At 42.9% G+C, this 23,022-nt stretch overlaps 1 protein-coding gene across 1 annotated transcript in view; it reads left to right on the top strand.

The window, feature by feature from the left end:
* The window catches only part of Ptpn21 (protein tyrosine phosphatase non-receptor type 21), a 53,629-nt gene that overhangs the window by 5,741 nt on the left and 24,866 nt on the right, over positions 1-23,022 (top strand). Inside the window, exons 2-5 of the mRNA XM_051150278.1 lie at positions 14,010-14,179; positions 18,658-18,755; positions 20,103-20,170; positions 21,159-21,229. Of these exons, the coding sequence (XP_051006235.1) occupies positions 14,010-14,179; positions 18,658-18,755; positions 20,103-20,170; positions 21,159-21,229 (407 nt within the window). The remainder of the gene's footprint in view (positions 1-14,009; positions 14,180-18,657; positions 18,756-20,102; positions 20,171-21,158; positions 21,230-23,022) is intronic.

Raw genomic sequence — 23,022 nt, 5'->3', positions numbered from 1 at the left:
TTTCTTTTCTTTTTCTTTGCCTCTCCTTTTTCCTTTTCTCTATCCCTTTTTCTCCTACCCCCTTTCTTTTTTGCACATATTCATTCTCCACCCCTCCCCCCTCCAACCCCCCCTCTCTGCAAGATCTTGCTATGCAGCTCAGGCTTGTCTCAAACTTGCCATCTTCCTGCCTCATCCTCTGAAGCAGCTGGGAGGCAGGCCATGGATAGGCCGCTGCGCTCAGCTTACCATGTATTTCCTTACTTAAAAAGATTTTTTTTTTTTTTTAGGCCAGGTGTGGTAGCACACGCCTTTAATCCCAGCACTTGGGAGACAGAGGCAGGCAGATCTCTATGAATTCCAGGCCAGCCTGTTCTACAGAGTGAGTTCCAAGACAGCCAGTGTTATACAGAGAAACCCTGTTTCGAAAAACAAAAGAAAACAAACAAACAAACAACTAGATTCATTTTATTTTATGTGTATGTGTGTTTTGGCGACATGTAAGTGTGTGTACCACATGTGTGTCTGGTGCCCACAGAAGTCAGAAGAGGGTGTTGGATCTCCTGGCACTGGAGTTAATGATGGTTGTGAGCCACCGTATGGGGGCTGGGAATTCAACTTAGCCCTCAGCAAGAGGCACAATTACTCTAAAACCACCGAACCATCTCTCTAGTGCCTAGTATTTATTTATTGGTGATACCGATGAATTTATTGGACTTGCTAATAAAATGCAGGTGAAAAGTTACTTACAGGAGCATGCATGAACCCCAAAAGAGCTGCATGACACGGGTAGTTTATTTCACTTTCACTTTGGGGGTTCTGGAAAACTTAGGAGCACTCTAGTTCTACCAGCTCTGAGGGAGATTGCTGTGTCAGGCAGTGCGAGCTCCCCCACTGCTCTAGGAAGTGCTCTTGGCTTGGGAGTGCCCCATCTTCAATCAGCCCGGCAAGTAGTCCAGATATCCACTGACCTTATCTCCGCTGGAATCTGAGAAGACCTGGGAATTTCATGTGCGTTTTTCTTTCTCCTGCCTGCTTCCATCTGGACTCTAAAAATAACCAAAACCTTGTAAAGAAAGAGTACATCACATGCAGATGTTTTGGGCTGAATAGCCACAAGTTGAATTCAGGTTCCTGTGTGTGTAATAGATAAGACTGTGGTATAAAAAGAGACGAGTGTTTCACTGATCTTCGGAAGGGTCTGAAAGGTTCCCTGAGCTAAGAAGGGACCTTCTGGGGGCCCTGGGATTTTAGATCACCCTCTTCATTTGAGCCACATTCCAGACTCCAAAGCTCAATCGTAAATGACCTCTGTTTCCTGTGACTGTAAACACTTTTCAAATTCTATTTTGATTTAGTGTGCATGGGGGTGGGTGTGCATGTGTCCCGGTGCACATGTGGGGGTCAGGGGACAACTTACAGGAGTTGCTTCTCTCCACCACTCTGATTCTGGGGATCAAATTCAGGCCATCAGTGTTGGTTAGCAAACTTCTTCTTCTTTTTTTTTTTTTTTCCAAGACAAGGTTTCTCTGTGTAGCCTTGGCTGTCCTAGACTCACTTTGTAGACCAGGCTGGCCTCGAACTCACGGTGATCCGCCTGCCTCTGCCTCCCGAGTGCTGGGATTAAAGGTGTGCGCCACCTGTGTCAGCCCATTCTGATACGCTTCTCTCAGTCTTGATAAATGAAGAATTAGGCAAGTAAATAAAAGAGTCATATGTATAAGCATTGGATATGCGTTCTGAAATGCATAATATAGAGTTATATAAGTTATTGTCAGATTAGGAGACCTATTTACTTAAGTGATAGAGATTATGCAACTTTAGTTCAATGTTTAATAAATTGAAGGGCTGATAAGTATAGCTCAAGTGATAGTGTTTGTCTGACATACACAAGACTCCAGGATCAGTCCCTAGCAAGGCATAAAACTGACTACGGTGGCTCATACCTATAACCCTAGCTCTTTAGAAGTGGAGGTGAGATCAGAAGTTCAAATGCATCATGCACTATTTAGCAAACTCAAGGCCAGCCTAGGAGACTTGAGACCCTGTCTCAAAAGACCAAAGCCACAGGACTAACCATACAAAACACGTGTGCTCCAGTATTGGGGTTTTTATATGAGAGACAACAAAAATGACTTTGTCTACTGCCATCAGTGTGCCCCAGTTGTATGTCTCTGCACTGGATGGGACTGAGCATGAGTTTGCTTACCAGGGAGGTCTGTGAGTTGAATCTAGAGGGTTGGGTGGTGCATGGGGGGGGATGGGAGGGGCCGAGGAAGGGTAGCACTCAGTCAGTTCTTTGATTGCCCCTGCAGTGGATCCAACTCTGTATTCCAGACTGACTTCAAGCCGCCTACCTAAGGCTCCTGACCTTCAGTTTTAAAAACTGACTCAAAGTTGTGGAGTACAGTGTTTCCACACGTGTACATAACGTGTGACGATCAAGTCAAGACATTCAGCATGTTCATCTCCGCGAACATTCCAGATTTCTCTTTGTCGTGGTTCGTTTGAGGCAGGTTGTAGATGGCTGTAGACTGTACCTACTGTGATAGTCTGTAGACCAGTGGAGCTCATTTCTCCTACTGTGCCTTTAGAGTCCTAGTTTCTCTTCATCTGTCCCCAATACACTCTTCCAACACTTATTGCCTCCCAGTATAGTGTCCGTGTCACTTCCTGGGAATGCTGTTTCGTCTGTGGCTTTCCTCCATAGGGCTCAGGAAGGCAATTGGCTATTAATTGTTCTCTCCCTCCCCCCTCTGGCTACCACTTATTTATTTGTTTATTTATTGTTTGTTTTTTAGAGATTTACTTTGTATCTGGGTGTTTTGCCAATATGCATGTCTGTGTGACACTGTCTGTATGCAGCTTTCAGGGCCAGAAGAAGGCATTAGATCCTTTGGAACAGGAGTAACAGTTGTGAGCCACCATGTGGGTATTGGGAATGGAACCCAGGTCTTCCGGAAGAGCAGCCAGTGCTCTTAACCACTGAGCCATCTCTCCAGACCACTATTAATTAGAGTTTTGAGACAAGGTCTCAAAGTACATCCAGGCTAGCTTCCAACTCAAGGTAGTTTGCCAGCTTCACTTTTTGATGGGGCAACTTACTGTTAAGGTAGAAGCTTCCAGAGGACAGAGAGGAATATTATGAGTGAGAACTCTTAAATTGTATCATGGAAGTGTAGATGAGTGTTTGCCTTCCCTACTAGGCATCACCTTTGTGCCCATCTGGACAGTAAGCATGTGACAAATATTCAGTGTCTGAACTGGTGACTCACACCTCCTTTAAAGATTAATTGAATTCCCGGGCCATTTATTGAGCCTTCTATTTTATTTTATTTTTTTTGATACAGGGTTTCTCTGTGTACCTTTGCTGCCCTGGAACTCTGTAGACCAGGCTGACCTCTAAGTCACAGTGATCTGCCTGCCTCTGCCCCCGAGTGCTAGGATTAAAGGCGTGCACCACCACCGCCCAGCTTCTGTTTCATTCTTGTCAGATGTGCGTTCTACCTCAACATGACATTCACTTCTCTAGTAGCAAGGACTCATTCTTTTTTTTTTTTTTTTTTTTTTTTTGGTTTTTGGTTTTTCGAGACAGGGTTTCTCTGTGAAGCCTTGGCTATCCTGGACTTGCTTTGTAAATCAGGCTGGCCTCGAACTTGCAGCGATCCGCCTGCCTCCCGAGTGCCGGGATTGAAGGCGTGTGCCACCACCGCCAAGGTCATTATTTTCTTATAATGTGATCGGTTTGTAGATATTTTCATATTTTGTCCTTCAAGTAGTGTGTGCACTCACAATTGCTAATTCAACAGCCTTTAACTTTACTCATTTCAGTTGTTGCTTTGGTGTTGGGGATTAGACATGTGTCTTTGGGTATGCTAGTCCAGTACTGTACCTCTGAACTTCTTCCTAGCTTATTTATTATTTAATTTTTGGAATTTTCAAGTAGGATCTTACTCTGTGGTCTAGGCTGGCCTAGACCTCACCCCAGGCTAGCCTCCAGTTCAGGGCACTTTGCCTGCTGATGGCTGCAATTACAGACTCTGGGCTGTTTTTTGTTTGTTTCACTTTTTTTCTTTTTAAACATCTATTTATTTGTCTGCATGGGTGCGTGTGTGTGTGTGTGTGTGTGTGTGTGAGAGAGAGAGAGAGAGAGAGAGAGAGAATGTATGCCTTCATTCGCCATGTGATTCCTTGGCATTGAACTTGGGAGTCCATCAGACTTGGCATCCAGTGTCTTTATCTGCTGAGCCATCTCCAAGGCCCAGTGTTTGTTTTCAGACAGGAATTCACTGTGTAGGCACAGGCCAGCCTAGAACTCCAGATCCTCTGCCTCAGGCTCAGGGATGCCAGAGTACAGGTGTGTGCCGTACCTAACCCTCACTTATCTTTTAGTGAACTAGTAAAATAACCCAGGGGCTACTGAAATTTATGCTGAAAATGCTAATCTCACTGAAAGAAACGGTGTCACGTGCCCTAAGGAACAATTAGAATGTAAGTGGTAAATCATTTATCAAGGTTTGCGCCACTTTCTATGCAATTACTCAAATGAGACACTCTAGCAGGTGTGTGTTGTATTGTTTATGTTTATGGGTAGAAATAATAAGCAAGTTAAGAAAATACACAAGTAATACTGGCTGGCAGAGTCCTTTTCATTTTTTTTTCTCTTTGGTTTTGCTTTTTTCTGTTTCTCCCTGCTTTCTGAGCCAGGGTCTTTCCATGCAGCCCAGGTTGGTCTTGAACTTGCCACCTCCTGCCTCAGCCTTCTCAGTGCTGGTATTATAAACACGCATCACAGTGTCTGGCTCATTTTCTTTATGAGTCTAAAAGCAGCTTGTCTTGGCTCATTTACATACTATTTAGATTGCTCGGCTCTGACTTTACTTTTTTGTTTTTGTTTTTTATTTTTTGCTTTTTCGAGACAGGGTTTCTCTGTGTAGCCTTGGCTGTCCTGGACTCTCTTTGTAGACCAGGCTAACCTCGAACTCACATCAATCCACCTGTCTCTGCCTCCCAAGTGCTGGGATTAAAGGCGTGCGCCACCATGCCCGTCCCGGCTCTGACTTTACTAACTGATCTCAATATTAAGTTCATTTTCAACAACTTGAGCTTTGTACCACTAAATGTAGCTGCAGTTGGAGGCAACAAAATGGAGTTTGGGTTGTAGGTGGATTTGGGGTTGCACCCCTGGGAGGTAGCTTTTTAGGGGCACTGGCTGTGTCCCAAGCTGTATTTGGTACTTTACATATGATGACTGGAACCCAGAGTGAGTAATTAACTTCCTGCTTTTTCTGGTGTCTAGCTATTGAGGAACCAAAGACAAGCAGGACCCAAAGTTGAGACACCTGCTGGCTAACAACTGCTTTGGATTAGTGTTGAGTTAGTTTTCTTTAGTCTTTTCCACTTTCTCTTTCATCTTGTAAGTGTATTGATTGTAATAATATACTGAGGAGAACCAGTTCGGAAAAAATGAACGGAGTGTTGCTGTGATTATGACAGTTTGGAGCTACACTGCTTTAAAATATTCCCCAAACAGCTCTTTTCTTGCCAAGTTTGATGTGTATTATCTAGAAAATAACTTTAATTCTTCTTTTCTCTCTCTCTTAAAAAAAAAAATTATGTACACAGTGCTCTGCCTGCATGTAGACCTGCAGGCTAGAAGAGGGCATCAGAGCACATTATAGGTGGTTGTGAGCCTATAGGTGGTTGCTGGGAATTGAACTCAGGACCTCTAGAAGAGCAATCAGTGCTCTTAACCTCAGAGCCATCTCTCCTGTGCAGTACTGCACAGGAACTATGTTCTCTGGTTCAATGTTGTGTGCTAGCCCAGGATGGCATTGGCTGTGTGATCAATGTGATCTGAAGGACTACATGACTCGAGGACATCTAAGAAATATAGACTTGTTTTATTTTTATGATTGATTGGGTGGCGACTCGGATCAAACCCATAGCCCGTGACACGCTAGGGCAGCGTTTTTACCACCTTGCTACATCGCTAGCTCAAGAAGATGGTTCTTTTTCCTTTCTTAGTGCTGGGGATAGAACTTACTAGGCAAGGGCTTTACCTCAGAGTTACATCCTCAGTATGTAGTTTTGAAATTGTCTTGTTTACAGTAATCAAGTGCTTCGTGCTGTCTGATTGGGTCTGTAAATGAGAAAAATGAGAGCGGTTTATCCAAGTAGACATTAGTCTTGTTCACTCCCTGATTTCCTTTTAATAAGTGTCCAAATTTAGCTTATCACTTCACACTATGCTTAAGTGGTGAAGCCACAGTGGAAGGAACTTCAGACTTCAGTTTGATAAAATTTAGTATAATTAGATCTGTCATTTTCCCGAGTTCTCATTTATATATGACAGTGTTCTGATATCGTGTGTTGTCATATTGCCTATAAAATAAAGCATATGTAATTTGATGGAAGTGGGGGAAAAATGGAGAAAAACAAGCAGAAAGAAAGGGAAGGGGCTGGCAATGTGACCACTGCCATCTGCTAGGAGGAAGAGGTTCCCCACTTTATTATTCATGGCCGACTCGGTGTGGAGGTCAGCTCAGGGCTTGCGTTAGCTTAGAGCCTTAGCCACTTTTGTTAGATGATCTCTCCTCGGGGTAGACTTTATCTTGGGCTGTCTCCTCTCATCTCTGTCCCGATGAAAGCCTTCTAACTCCAGCTGGTCGAAAAAAGGCACCAGGATAAAATTATATTTGCAATTTTACATGGGATTAGCTTTCATTACACATAATGCATTAGTGGCTTTAAAAAGTCTCCAGCTAATTTGTGTATCTCTCTGGTCTGTTTTAAAAATAGTAGAATCAAAAAGAGTCTTAAAATAATTAGACAAGACATGATCTGGGAATTAGGAAGAGGTTTGCATTCTGTTAGGATTTGGACCTGCCACGAGCAGCTGGTGTCTGTTCACTTAGAGTGAAGCAGCCATATTGTGTGAAACGCAGCCAAACTCTATTTAAGTCTGTTTCTACTCTAGTTACACACCAGGCAGCTAGCTACAAATTTAGGAGAGCAGCAGTGATCATTTTTAAACAGCTATGAAAGAAGCCATCAAATATTTTTGAAGATTATTGTGATTTTTTTTTTTTTTTTTTGCAGGAGGGGCAGGGGGGAGATAAACTAGAAAAGAAAAAAGATAGTGTAAATAAAATATCTGACCCCAAAAAAGCTTCATAGGAATCTAGTCAAAGATCAGTTGGTTTATGTAAGGATTCTAGGAAATTCAGTGTTTAAGGATCCAGCTAGGATGAGTTTTCTAACAGGTGGTCGCCTGTGAGCTCAGACACAAGAGTAGTCACCTGACTTTCTTAAAAAGGAAAGTTCTTTTCAAGAAAGTTCTCGAAGGAGGGCACCAGGAATTCAGGAGACTTGAACAGAAAGCAAGTACTGAGGACAGTTGGCAAGTCCTGTAGGTCCTGTAGTTCTCACGCCCTTCTGAGGGAGGCAGAGCCCTCCTGGTGTGTTTTATTCTCCCTGTCAAGAAACTGAGGCCTGGTGAGGAAGTCTGGTGGTCCAGTGCTGTTGGCCTTGGTCCTGGAATGTGAACTCAGAGTTGCAGCTGCTCCTTAGCTGCCCTGAGGCAGAGCTCCGCAGACAAACAAAGCTTTCTAAAAACCTGTAAGTCGGGTAGGTATCAAAAGACCAAAAGAGAGCGGAAACATCTTTCTACAAGTGAAGAAACTGCAGTTAATTTGAGTACTGTAAAGCTTGATTTTAAAAAGTAATTCTATTTCTGGAAAATGAAGCACTCTGGATAATTTTGTTGAATAAATGTGGCTTATTGCTTTTCTAAATATCATTGCTAATCTCTGCAAGTATTTATAAATCTCTCTGCCCCTCCTTTTGCTGCTGTTTTTCTTACTTTGAGACAAGTTCTGACTGTTCCCAAGTTAACCTGAAGCTCACCATGTAGTCCAAGCTGGTCTTGAACCCATGTCCTGTTACTTCCTGAGTGCTGGAGTTGTAGTGTTTGGCCTCCAAATATGGCTGTTTGAATTTTTGTGTTTGAAGTAGTCAAGTACAGCTGTATTTAAAGGGAAAAGAAATATACACAGAATAAATATACTATCCTCTAATTTTAATTATAAAAGATGATATGCTTTCTTGGGTGGGGGGAGGGGTTGGTCTTTTGAGCTATGGTCTCATTATATAACCCTCATTGGGAATTTACTATGTTGAACAGGCTTGCTTTGAGCTCAAGAGATCAGCCTACCTTTGCCTCCCATGTGTGCCACCATGCCTGACTAAGACATGATATACTTAATTTTAAAAACTAAATTACTGGTAATTTGGTTATTTTATGGATATGGGTGATTTGTCATCATTTGTCTATATACCATGTGCATGCAGTGCCTGCGGAGGCCAGAAGAGGGCATCAGATCCCCAAGGAACTGGAGTTACAGATGCTCTAAGCCTCCATGTGGGTGCTGGGAATTACACCTGGCTCATCTGGAAGAGCAGTCGGTGCTCTTAACCAATGATCATTTCTCTAGCCCAAAGGGATGATATCCTTTCATAACCCAAACAGTTTTCAGTTCTATAGCATGTCTTAATATTGTTATAGAAAAAGAAAAGTTTGCCTTATTGATTAGAGGTGCGAGGATCGTGAATTTGAGGCCAACCTTGTTGGCATACTTTTAAAAACTATTTTTATTTGGGGTTCTTTACATCTCTTTCTCCCTTTTCTACCCCAGTCCCTCCCAACACCCCAACACCAGAGAGGAGAGAAAGAAGATTAGTGGAGAGAGGGGTGTAGTTTTCCTTAGCTGCTTCCTGCTGTTTAAGGTTCCTTGGGGCAAGTCCAATCCTCGGTTCAGGATATCTCTGGCTTCTTGTCACACTGCATCAACAGATACCAGGAGCAGCAGGGGGAAGCACCAGCAGCCTTCTTCTTGCTCTGAGCCCCCACTCTCTCTCTGGGTCTGGCTGTTATCCCCACTGGCAAAGACTACACCCACACACAAAGGACGTCACAGCTGACAAACATCATGTGCCCTCTCATGAGGCAGCTATCAGCTGTGGACAAACTGGAGCCTCCCACATATCCCACACCTAGGATTAAAACAAAAGCATATTTACATATAAACCAGAACTTCCACAACACAACCTGGGCTATAGAGTAAATGTGACATCACCTCTAGTTGCATACTGAGACCGTTTTCAAACACAACTAATTGTAAACATGGAATAGGTGACTAAAAGTAGTGTGTGTAATAGACCAAGCATAGTAGATGTTCATGCCAAAAATGTGGGTCCTAGGACGGAAAACAGCATCATCATATATACGTAAAAAAGTGTTGTACCCGTCTTTTATCCAAATTCTTGAAATTATACATAGAAAAGATTTTTGGATGAAGGAACCAATAATTGACTTTTGTTGGCATTTGGCAGAGTGGGCAAAACTAAATCATCCTTCAAAAATAGGGAAGCGTATGACCAAAATACATTATATGAAAAATTAAAAAAGATAAGTGTAATTAAAATAAAAAATTAAAGACAAGTCTAAGGTTATTCTCATAGCCTTGTGCATTTGTGCAGTTTCCCATCCACTTCCCTGTGCTGGAGTTCTGACTTATTTTATGTCAGGCAACCAGGCCAGACTGTTTGTTGGCGTTCACAGCATCTGCCTGCTGGCAACCAAACCCAGAACTGTGGGCTAGAAGCACCATCCAAGCCCTGTGTATTAAGCCAGGTTCTTCTGGTCTGTAAATTCTGAAGGTAGGAGCAGTAGTTGCTTTCACATCAAAATGTGCCACGTGGGTGACAGAAAACAGCAATGGGTCTGAACTTTTGGCTTCGTAAAGTTCATGGATTAAAAAAGTTGATGTCCATGCAACTTTTCAAGCATAGGTATGTGTTAGGGGTCGGGGTGGCGGCAGTGGGAGGTAAGGGGCGAACTCTCCCTATGTAGCTCAGGCTGGCCCGGAACTCACTATTATTGAAAAATACTTTATTTTTAATTTAATGTGCCCTGGTGTTTTGCCTGCATGTATGTCTGTATGAGGGTGTTGGGACTGGAACTCTCTGCAGCTGGAGTATAGACCGTTGTGAACTGCCGTGTGGGTGCTGGGAGTTGAACCCAGCTCTTAACCACTGAGCCGTCTCTCCAGGCCCCTGGAACTCACTTTGTAGCTCAGACTTGCCTCAAATTTGTGATTTCTGCCTTAGCTTCAGCTGTGCTGGGCTTATAGGGGTCACCTGGGTAGCTAATTATAGCCTCTGTGTACAGATGCCCGTATGATGGTGGCAGGACAGCATGGTATGCTGCAATGCTTTTAAGGCTGACGAGGAAAGTCTACCTAGGAACTTAATAGTTTTTTTTTAGGGACCCCAAAACTTTCTAAGTAATTCCAATAGGGGTGGCCTGTGGACTGTGCTTGGAGAGACACTGGCTTTGGAGTTTACACACTATCTCTATGGTTCTTTGACTACAACTGGATATGTGATGGTCAAACTGTTCTACTCGTATGCAGTGCAAGGGTGACAGGAATAAGGGACTATTCGTTCCTTCCTTTTTTTTTTTTTTGTTTTTTGTTTTTGTTTTTGTTTTTTGTTTTTTGAGACTGGGTTTCTCTGTGTAGCCTTGGCTGTCCTGGACTCCCTTTGTAGACCAGCCTGGCCTCGAACTCACAGCGATCCGCCTGCCTCTGCCTTCTGAGTGCTGGGATTAAAGGCGTGCGCCACCACCGCCCGGCTTAATCCTTCCTTTCATGCAACCAAACTGAGCGAATTCCTACAGTATTCTAGTCTGTAGAAATAAATGAACAGGAGGGGCATTCTGCTTGTAGAAAGTAACAATATTTAGTTAGTTAGTTTTGTTGTTGTTGTTGTTTTTTGTTTTTGTTTTTGTTTTGAGACAGGGTTTCTCTGTGTAGCCTTGGCTGTCCTGGACTCACTTTGTAGACCAGGCTGGCCTCGAACTCACAGCGATCCGCCTGCCTCCGCCTCCCGAGTGCTGGGATTAAAGGCGTGCGCCACCATGCCTGGCTGAAAGTGACAATATTAAGAAGATATTTTTTTTTTCTGTGTAAAGTACTGATATAAATGTTGTGAATGTACATGGAAATTAAACATTCTCTTGCTTGATTGTTTTTTGCTTTTTTGAGATAAGATTTCTATGTGTAGCCTTCGCTGTCCTGGAACTCTCTTTGTAGACCAGACTGGCCTCGAACTCACAGCAATTCACCTGCCTCTGCCTCCCAAGTGCTAGGATTAAAGATGTGCACCACTACTGCCTGGCAAAATTAAACATTCTTTTTTTTTTTTTTTTTTTTTTAGATTTATTTATTATTTATTGCATATGAGTGCTTTATCTGCAGAAGAGGGTATCAGATTACATTACAGATGGTTGTGAGCCACCATGTGGTTGCTGGGAATTGAACTCAGGACCTCTGGAAGAGCAGGCGGCACTCTTAACCACTGAGCCATCTCTCCAGCCCCACATTAAACATTCTTAAATAATGTGTTTTATCTTGTGTGTATGAGCATTTTGCCTGCATGCATGTAGGTGTACCATGTAGGTGCCTGGTGCCCTCAGAGGTCAGAAGAGGACATGCGATTCCTTGGCACTGGAATTTAGATGCATGTGAGCTACCATGTAGGTGCTAGGAATAGAACCTGGGTCCTCTGCAAGAACAGCAAGTATTCTTAAATGTTGAGCCATCTTTCCAACCTATTAAAACTTCTTTTTGGGACTGGGTCTTGCTTTATATCTCAGGCACAATCTTCTTGTCTACACCTTCTGAATGCTGGGATTAGAGGCCTGAGCTCCTATGCCCAGATTTGACTAATTAATGAGCTTATTTATCTATCTGTAAAAATTTTGAGGCAAGTTTCACTGTCCAGCTCTCCAGGATGGCCTTACACTCACAGTGAGGCCAAGACCGCTCTTGAGCTCAGTGCAGAACTCTTGCCTCAGCCTCCTAAATACTGAGATTATAGATGTTCAGCAGGATGCTTGGCCAAAAGCTCATTTTTATTTTAATAAACATTGCAGGTCAAATAAAATAACCCGGGTATTCTCTTTAAGTTTTACTGATGCTATGAAGCTAAACGGCCCAGTACAATTCTAGCAGCTGTTTCACTTGAGAGCATTAAAATGGAATAATACTGTTCCTCAGTGGTGCTACCCACAGCCTGCACTCAATTGTCACCTGTGGCTGTGGCTGTTGTTTTGAACAGTACAGATGTGGAACACGTCCATCGTTGTACGAACTTCTATTTGACAGTCTTGCTCTAGAGTCTGAAATAGCAGAGCAGTGATTTTCTAATGGCCTTGATCCATGACTTGATTTTGAGATAAATATTATCAGTGGCTGGAGGCTGCCATTTCATCTGTTAAGTGCTTTCATACCCGTTCAGGTTGACCAGGCCAGGCCTACTATTAATTTACCCTAATACTTTTATTATACAACAAGTGCAGTCTAAATGCTAATTTGCTCTGTGTGCATTGTGTGTGGGGGGTGGGGTGGGGGAGGCAGGTTAAGACAGAGTTTTGGTATGTAGGTAGCCCTGGTCTTGAGCCTGTAGCAGCCTGTTGCCATAGCCTTCCAGGTACTGGGGCATATACTTGTGCCTCCATGTCTGGCTCTGGTCCAAAACTCAGTCTTTGATTCAGCGATCCACCTAGGTCACTTTAGTACAATAGGTGTGGTATCTCATGTTGCGTGTGTGTTTGTGTGAAAGAGAACGATAGAAATACACACATAAGGCCGAAGAGATGGCTCAGTGGTTAAGAGCACTGGCTCTTCTTCTAGAGGTTCTGAGTTCAATTCCCAGCATCCACATGATGGCTTATAAGCATCTGTAATATGATCTGTTTTTTGTTTGTTTGTTTGATTGTTTGTTTTTTGAGACAGGGTTTCTCTGTGTGAGCCCTGGCTATTCTGGACTCACTTTGTAGACCAGGCTGGCCTCGAACTCACAGTGATCCACCTGCCTCTGCCTGGGATGAAAAGTATGCCTCACCACCGCTTGGCTTGTAATGTGATCTGATGCCCTCTTCTGTCATGCAGATATACAGGAAGATAGAACACTCATATAAATAAATTAAAAAAAAATCTTAAAACACACACACACACACACACATACACACACATACACACACACACGATGGGGGAGTAGGGGAGAGACAGAGGGAGATAGAGAGAGACAGAGAGACAAAGAGAGAGAAATCTAATTCTATTGATTAATTAAAAGGCCGGGGGTGTGGTGGCACACACCTTTAATCACAGCACTTAGGAGGCAGAGGCAGGCAGATTGCTGTGAGTTCGAGACCAGCCTGATCTACAAAGTGAGTCCAGGACATTTAAGGCTATACAGAGAAACACTGTCTCAAAATAATAATAAAAAAAAATCTACTCTTCACATTAAACAATTAATTTAAAATATCCAAGTTGCTTTGAATATTTATCTAATGCACTTTGAGGGGCAAGGAAGTGTTGTGGTTGCATCTCTTACTGAAATTTTTGCCATTTATATGTAGTTTTATTTATAGAAGAAACCAAATCCCAGAACAGTGAATAAATAGTTGGGTTAGCATGATGCTTTAGAATTATACTGGGTAGAGCACTGCTTAAGGATTTTTAGTCATAGGCTGTTGAGATGGCCCAGAGGGTCAAATTTCTTGCCATGCAAGCCTGAGGACCTGAGTTTTATTCCCGAGAACCCACTGTAGAAAGAAAGAACCAACTCCTAAAAACTTGTCCTTCAAACTCCACACTGGTGCGCACACATGAACAATGAACACGGTGATGGAAAAATTAGTTGTTTCTTCTTTTTTTTTCAGCATTATTGTTTGGTCAAGAAATGACATACAAGTGTCTTTCCCCCTCTGCTTCTATTTTCTGAATACTATTCTCTTTATGGAGCTTGGCATTGCCTCTTTTTTTTCCCCCCTCCTTCAGGCCTTGCCCCTTTCTGAGAGGCCGTAGGAGGCCTCTTGGCTTGCCACTCGGTCCCGGGTCTGTGGAAATCACTGGAATCTTTTGTGCTTGGCTGCCTGCTCCAGTGACCTTCCTTCCTTCCAGGTCACGTACTTCAGCCTCTGGTACTACAACAAGCAGAATCAGCGACGCTGGGTGGATTTGGAGAAACCCCTGAAGAAACAGCTGGACAAGCACGCCCTGGAGCCCACTGTCTACTTTGGAGTGGTGTTCTACGTGCCTTCCGTGTCCCAGCTGCAGCAGGAGATCACCAGGTGAGACATTCCAGGCTGCCTGGGTCTAGAGGGTTCAGAAGAGGGAAGCTGAGGTCAAAGGCCCTTGAGATAAAGGCCTCTGACTGACTTTGCCCTCCGGCCCACATTTTTTAGTCACCGCGTTACTACGAGGTTCTGGAATGTGGAATGTCAGACTGAATTATGCCTCACTAGGGCCCAAAGGCACAGGAAAGATGATCTGTTCACCCGGCTGTGAACTCTTGTGAGATCCTCTTTAATGTTTTTTTCCTGTTCTGCTTCTGGGTCCTTGTAGTAAAGGGGGGTGGGGGGTGGGAGGGGAGGCGGGGACTTTAAGCTGTGCCTTCCTACACTCTGTGTTCTCTCCCCAGGGAACTGACCAGGTTCTTACAGTTCTGACCCCAGAAGTTGTATTCTGTAGATGGGTCAGAGCTAACATTGGGGACAGAGGGGACACAGAGAGGGAAGATGGTTATGGCCAGCGACTATTAGCTGGTTGAACACACTCGAGGGGGCAGAACCGGAAGGAGAACAGTGGAGGAACTAAAAATTCTTGCTTTGTTTCATCCTTCTGGGTTACATAAGGCCCTTTTTACGCAAATAATAATGACTCTGAGCGTATTCCTTCCGTGCCCCATACTGTCCCCTTTTGTGTCCCTTCCCGTCCCGTCAGTCTCCTTTTTTTCCCCCCTACAGTTTCGCTTCTGCTTCCATGTACCTTTTATCTCTGTTTCTTACATCTTTCTCAAACTCCAGTCATATTTACCTGACTCCAGGAAGCTCTGGGATGCCCCAGGCTGGGGCGCGCTCTGTCTGCCCTGTGCTATCGAAGCATTTGCTTGCAGCCCTGTTGAGGTAGTTGGTATCACAGCCTCCTATTTGTGTACCTGTCCATATCTTCTCTCTACATCTTAAGTCCTTCCATGTTTTCTTTGGCTTTGCCTTCCATTTAAGAGCTGTAGTGCCCTGCAGATAATAAGAAATGCTGCCGCCCCCTGCTCGTGGAGTGCTGTTTGAATCTGCCAGCCAATTGTTGGAAGGAAAACCCTAGAAAAACTGAAGAAACAAGGGTCATCTAGTAGAGATAGGCACAAACGGACTGTGGAACAGGTCAGAAATACAAATATTGGAGAGAGTAGGTGGAAGCCAGGAGGGAAAATATGAGCTGGCCACTTAACTCATTTAAACATTTCCTGACCATGTTCTGTGGTCTGAGAGCTGGTAGGTCAGTCTTTGAATCTGACGCTGGAGTCGTTGCTCACAGTCCAGTGGAACGGCAATTCATATACATAAGGAGTCACAGCGTCCTGTGATAACAAACATTTGATTTAAAGCTCTGGATTCCTAGGGATTTGGTGTGGAGAAGCTGTGTAAGGAAGGGAAAGACTGACATCTTGACAGGCCGTAGAGGGAATTTTCTAGTTGTGGGAATGGCTTATGGAAAGCAGGAAGACTAGAAAGTCTCAGATAACAGCTGGAGAGGAGAGGTTTAAAGGCCTTGCGTTTACAGTCATAAAAACACGGTCCAATGAGGAAGGCCTTTTCAGATTTGAACAGAGTGGAGTGATCCTGTTTGTGTCTTACAAAGACCATTCACATCGGCTGATAAATTAGAGATAAACAAAACAAAACAGCTTTTGAATTCAGTTGGAAGTGTGAGGAGACCAGCCAGGGAGCTGTTGTTAGAATGGAGCATAGAGGCCAGGCAAGGTGGTGCATGCCTGTGATCCCAGCACTTGGGGAGGCAGAGGAAGGCGACTATCTGAGAGTTCAAGGCCAGCCTGGTCTGCCGAGTGAGTTCAGGACAGCCAAGGCTACACAGAGAAACCCTGTCTCAAAAACAAAAACAAGAAGAATAGAGCACAGAGCTTACTTCACAAAGGTGTGAGCCATAGAATGGGATGAAAAAGTATGGGGTTACTGGGTTCAGGCAGCAGGACGGTCCTTGAGCAGGTGTCCAAGACCTAGGAGAGATGTTCTGTCAGCAAGACTCAGGCATGCGCATGAGCACCAACAGGAAGCATTATCGTTCTGAAATGAGCCCCAAGGTCAGCCGTGCAGACTCGTGTCACAGCTCTGCGTACAAAGTCTGGTTCTTTTTCTTCTTACTTTCAGTTTCTGTCAATGCCTTCATTCCACTAACTGGGTTCCCTCATAGTTGAAGGCATCAGCACAGGCTCTAGCTCTTGGAGCTGCAGAGTCAGGAAGCAGAACGGTGGTTTCTGTGAAGAGAAAGGTGTAGGCGGATTGTGCATCATGCAAAGAGACTCTGGCAGGTGATTGGTACTCAGGCTGCTTACCCTGTAACAGAGACTTGGTGTATTTTTTTTAAATGTCAAAACTATATGTTGGAACAGTTTATCACATGCCAGTTATGCCCAAAAAAGGACTTATAACTACCACTCAGGGCTGGCGAGGGAGATCAGCACTAAAGCACATACCTAGCATTAGCAAATCTCTGGCTTTAGTCCCCGACACCAAGAAAACCACCTCCCCCCTCAAAACATTCAAAAGTATTTTAAGAAAAAAGGCAGAGAATAGAACTCTAAATCATGTCTTCAGAACATGAGGGCGCATCAGGAAAATGTAGTCACAAAGCAGCAGAAAACTGTCACCCATGTGATGAGAACTTATAGGGATTTTTGTTTGGAAAAAAAAAACAGGAAAACTTGAGAAAAATGAATGATGACTGAATAGATTGAATTTTTATAGATTCTTGAATTAATAGCATGTAACCTCATTGGTTACTACACTAGTCTTTTTTTTTTTTTTTTTGCTACTTATAACAATATTGTTACACTCTATCCAAATTTTAATGGAAAGAGACTTATCTTGACTCACCATTCTGAAGCATACCTATTTGTAAATGTGGCATTTTCATGGTATATGTCATTTATAAGGAAATTTTCATGTGGGATTTTACATAAAGGATATTGAACTAGCAGTGAGCAACTATAGCTGGGAGAACTGGCTCTCAGAATAGAATATACTCAATGCGAAGGTAAAAAAACTCATATGGAAGCCCAAGTTAGTTTGGTCCGTGGATATAATGGACGCTGCACTCCAGGGTTTTTATTTGATGTAAGAAGAGTCTAGAATAATGATAGCGGAGTGTGTGGGGCGTGCCCACTAGATATACCTCCCTAAATACCATCTCCTTTGGCCTTTGAAAGTCTTATAGAAAGTTGCAGGTTTCCCCTCTGATGCCCCAGAGTTACCAGCATTCTATTCACTGAGTGTCGGAAACCCGTGATGTCTGATAGCTGGTAGAAGAGGGAAGCTGGATCTAAATTCTTTTTATTTGAGTAGATGGTGCATTGGTCAGGCCATTTGGTAACAAAAGGGCAGAGACTTAAAGCCTAGCTAAAAGGGTGACCTATGAATGCATATGAACACTGGGGAATTCAGATATGGTCTACGCTTGGACTGTGTAGACACCCCAGACCTAGAGAGACTCAGCTTGAGATGGCGTCGTAAACTGCACTGGCAGTCACTGGATCAAACTTACCTCTGTCTTCAGTGTCTAGATGATGTTTTAGAAGGAACAATGGCAGTGAGTAAAAGGAAGCATTACGCTGTTACTCTGGGGCTTTATCCAGATGGGAAAATGATACGATGAAACATTCCTGGTTAACTGAACGTGCATTGTGGACAGTCCCAGCTGTGGCTTGAGAGCTGGCACATGCCTCGTGCTGTTAATGGCTTTATACATGTCACTTGGATATGTTCGCCCAGTGAAGGGATGATCATACCTTCATTTTCTTGGTAAAGCCTGTGAATCTACAAACTGTGACTTGCCCAAGGTCATGCAGAATTCTAAATTGGAGGGCTGGAGTTTAAGCCTAGGTCCGCTTGGCACTAAGGAGGTCGAGAAGTAACTCCATATTACAGAACATTGAAGTCTTTTAAAAGTTACTCTTTTTAGGATTATACTTTAAAAGCTATCATTAATAGCCTACCCGAAATATCAAGAATTATCTTCCTTAAGTTTTACAGAGCTAGTGATGTTTTCAATCTAACTACCTAATGCCTTATATTACCAACTTACAATGAGAGGTTTAAAGGTAAAGATTGGCCATTGAGTGTGCATTTCCCTTATTATAAAGAACAGATAGCCAGGGCTGTTTTAGAGGGTGCAAGACAGATGGCGAGTTGTCCTATAGATGATATCAACCTTGGTTTTCTCTGAGGGGTGTGTGGCTTGCTGGAGATCAGGCCAGGCTCACACATGCTAAGCAAACATTTACCCCAGAGCTACATCCCTGATCGCTCATTTTAACTTTGAAATAATTAAAGCAAGGGATAAATAAAAAGTCATTAAACAGATCAGATGATGTACTTATATTCATCAGTGCCATTCTTTTCACTGTTTTGAAAACATCCAGGGCTACAGTTTTATTTGACAGTATATGTTCCTCTATTAAAGTATGGTGAAGTGCACTGAGTCTTGGTCAGAGATTATCGCGACACTGGTTTCATAAACTCATCTTTTAAAATAGGTATCAGTATTACCTGCAGCTGAAGAAAGATATTTTGGAAGGAAACCTCCCCTGTACATTAGAGCAAGCCACTCATCTAGCTGGCTTGGCTGTTCAAGGTAAGCAATGCCTATGAAGTGACATTTTATCAAGCAGTGCCTAGGACGTGACATCCTATCAATTGGGACTGTGTTAGAATAGTCCTGACTTTACTGTATGAATTGTTATAGTATTTGTGTGTATTAGTGGAATATTATGCTAATATCTGGGGGCTTTCGTGTAGGAAGACAACTTGGATCACTTCAGTGAAATGTGAGACTTGTGACCATTTTTGAAAGATGAATTATGTAACATCTCAGAGGAGCTAACATATATGTCAAAGAATTTAACATTATAAGTGTTAATTTCCCTCAAAGACTTATTTGATCCTAATATTTCAGGAGGAAAGATCTTTCCATCAAGGAGGTTGATGAAATTATATTCACTTATATATATTTGTTTTTTTTTTTTTTAAAGACTTGTTTTGTAGACCATGGGGTTTCTCTGTTGGTCTAGCTCTTCTGGACTCACTGTGTAGACTAGGCTGGCCTCAAACTCACAGAGTTCCAACTGTCTCTGCCTCCCAAGTGCTGGGATTAAAGGCGTGTGCCAACAAGCCTGGATTAGTCACTTATGTTTTAAGTACATCCTGTTTCTTTGGTTTCTCAAATAACTGTTCTAAATTATCCAGCATCCTCACTCATAATAGAAGTGGTTTTGTGATTCATAAATGTTTTTACTTAATTTAACATTGCACATGTTGTGTGTGTGTGTGCGTGCGTGCGTGCACGTGCACATCTGTGTGTGCATTTCTGCTGGTGCATTATTTCAGGTGAAAACTGGTATTTATCTGGAATTTAATCAAAAAATTAACCTGGGCACAGTGGCAGGTACCTTTAATCCCAGCAAGAAAGCAGTTCAAGGCCCGTTTGTTCTACATATCAAGTTTGAGGCCAGTCTAGACTACATAGTGAGACCATTTCTTAAAAACAAAACACAAAGGAAAGAAGCAAAAATAATGACATTCTTCCAGATACTAGCCGACACGGATACTGTGATCTTGAAATAAACAAACTTCTGACAGCATGGAGTGCCATCCCTCATACGTTGCCTAGACATAGGCATTCGCAGGCCTTGCTCCCTTGCCCCCACCTGGTTTCTTCTTGACTCTTATCTGTGCATAGGCACACGTGTCACATTCAGGGCAGGCTTGCCGTACTTCATAGACGTTTTTCCAAGCTAAGATGCAAGGATCCACCTAACATTTTAAAAAAAATACTCTAAAACCTCACTCTGTTGTCTATGAGACAGATTTGGCTCCTGAGTCACAAACATGCCATCTGCACTACTCCTTGATTTTTGTTGTGAATGTGTGTTGTCATGGAAATTAAATGTAATTAACACGTGAATGTTTGTCATTTGTATAGCTGATTTTGGTGACTTTGACCAGTATGAATCCCAAGACTTTCTTCAGAAATTTGCCTTGCTACCCGTGGTAAGAATTCTTTTTGCATTAGGACTTTTTGTTTTTGAGACAGGGTTTCTCTGTTTAACAGCACTCGCTGTCCTGGAACTTGTTTTGTAGGACCATGCCAGCCTTAAACTCACAGAGATCTGCCTGCCTCTGCCTCCTGAGTGCTGGGATTACAGGCATGTGACACTGTCTGGCTGGCATTGGGAGTTTTTATACATAGTTTATTCCTATTCTTTTGGTAATCCCTGATTGTCTACAGGGTAGGTGTTCTTGTTTTGTTTTGTTTTGGTTTTTCAAGACAGGGTTTCTCTGTGCAGCCTTGGCTGACCTGGAGCCCCTTTGTAGACCAGGCTGGCCTTGAACTCACAGCGATCCACCTGCCTCTGCCTCCCGAGTTCTGGGATTAAAGGCGTGTGCCACCATGCCCGGCCATGGTAGCCGTTCTAAGCAGAACTAGCATTGTAAAGTCAGTTCCCTTTTGTAAACATCTCCTGTGCCAATCTTTCCCCTTTGTAGTCTTGTTGGTCTTTGTAAGTTCACAGAACAGAAGGGTGTTGGTTTCTGTGCTGTGCTAAGGCATTCTTTTACTTTTGGTTATGAGGCCAAGGAGAGAGATTCGGTTTTGGTTTTGGATAATCACAAAGTTACTACTGTTGGGATGAACTTGACCTGTAGTCAGTGTTAAGCCCTGCTTTCTCCTTTCTAGTCACTATTGAGGAAGTTGTTGTGAACATCTCACTGAAACACCCGAGGAGGGTGTTCTGAGCTGGCTCATGGATGTTACCAAGCTCAGCCGAAACCTTCCCTGGGAGGAGCTGAGCAGGCGGGGCAAATCTTTTGGCCCTTGAGTGGAGGCCACTTAATTCATTAGGTGTATCACTACTGTACAAAAGCCAAGTTCTCGATGTTGGTACTGTTCAGAATGTTGTCTTCGGGGAGAAAGGCAATGGCAGTAGCAGTGGGTCACTCTAAGAAAGTGCGTGAGCTCACTGCTGTGTGCTTCCTGCAGGGGTGGCTACAGGATGAAAAAGTGCTGCAAGAAGCAACCCAAAAAGTGGCCTTGCTGCATCAGAAATACAGGTAAAGACACAGCTGATGGCTGCTTGAATTTTGTTTTGTTTTGGTTTTGGTTTTTTGAGACAGGGTTTCTCTTTGTAGCCTTGGCTGTCGCGGACTCCCTTTGTGGACCAGGCTGGCATCAAATTCACAGCGATCTGCCTGCCTCTGCCTCCTGAGTTCTAGCATTAAAGGCGTGGACCACCGTGCCCTGCTGACTGCTTGAGTTTGAAATATGCTTTGTGTATTAAATTGGGAACTTTACTGCATGCAGCCCGTTTGCTACTATAAGTAACATTTACTATGTTTCAAGTGCCGTTCAAAGTAAGTACGTTCCCCTATTGTTTTGATTGTATATGTTACCAATTTGGAAACAGAAGGTGTTGGAAACAGCCAGTCCTTAAGGTGCCAGTTCATCACCCCATATATTAATGTGATGGGAACTAAACCTGTGTGTTAATGCCTGGCTGCTGCTCTGAAGAGGTCCAGGGTTGGGTCTCTGGAGCTGGATGTGGATGCCCTTCCAGTTCGCTTTATCTCTTGGGTGGCCAGAGCTGATGGCTCAGGCAACTGATCAGAATTGAAAGAAGAAAGAGGAAAGGGAGCCCAGGGTTCCTTCTCTAGGGACTGGCTGGACTGCGGCTGAGGAGGAGAGCTTAAACTGACCACAATTTTCCTATGTGTGTAAAAGCAGCTTCTGGCTAGAGATTGTACAGGCATCATAAAAGGAGGCTCTTTGATCTGTAGATAGGTCTCTTTGCGGAGATCTCCACTAAAGCTATTGTAAACGTAGGCCGATTGATCCTAAAAGGCTGATGACAAAGCCCTGAACCTGCTACAGGGAAATAAGAAGTAAGAGAGAGATAGAAAATAAACCACTCACACACACACACATTCAAGAGAAAAGGTGGGTGAAATTAGGCATCTCGACTTCAACTGAAGTCAAGTTTCCCAATCTCAACACATACATTCAAGAGAAAAGGTGGATGAAGTCAGGCATCTTAACTTCAACTGAAGTTAAGCTTCCTAATTTCAGCACCGTTTATTGTAGATGACCATACTTAGACTTCTGAGAAAAGGGTATTACCTCATAGTCTAAAAAAGGCAATTAATCACAAAAACAGATGAATTCTAAAATACAACAGGTTACATGTTTTATTTTTTATTTTTTTTATTTTTTTTTTAGTTTAGTATTCTTTTTTTTCTTTTTTTTTTTTAATTTATTTTTTTTATTAATTTATTCTTGTTACATCTCAATGTTTATCCCATCCCTTGTATCCTCCCATTCCTCCCCCCCAGGTTACATGTTTTAAATCTAAACATTTCTCATCTAACTATCCATTACACAAGTTCACAGTGAGTTCAGAGTGACAAAGCCTAAAAGCTACAAGAATATATGACTTATCAATTAGGACGGACCTAACTGTAAGTTATCCAGCTATCTCTTAGTTCATAATGAGTTCAGGACAATAATTTTATCTGTCTTTCATTTTAAGAAACAGAATAAATTCAGACATCTCTAGGTAGCTTCATTCCAACTTAGGTTTATGGGAAGTTTAAACAAACTTACCTGTATTTATGGTGAAATACCAGGATTCGTGGTGCCATCTGCAGTGGAGGCTTATCTGAAGCCACAAATCTGCTACAAGGCTATCCTTAATGAGGCATCTGGAGGTCCACAAAGTTATTTATTGCAGCCATAAACTAACTTTAACTTTTAAAACTATTTGAATCAAATCAGGAATTCCATAACCAGAGATTAATTCTTCTAAATAATTCTTCTAAACAAACAGTACATCTTCAACAAAATCCTGTAG

The sequence above is a fragment of the Acomys russatus genome, chromosome 1 (assembly GCF_903995435.1).
Source record: "Acomys russatus chromosome 1, mAcoRus1.1, whole genome shotgun sequence".
Classification (NCBI taxonomy): domain Eukaryota; kingdom Metazoa; phylum Chordata; class Mammalia; order Rodentia; family Muridae; genus Acomys; species Acomys russatus.
Note: the sequence above shows the minus strand (reverse complement) of the source record. Positions and strands in the feature narration are given on the sequence as shown.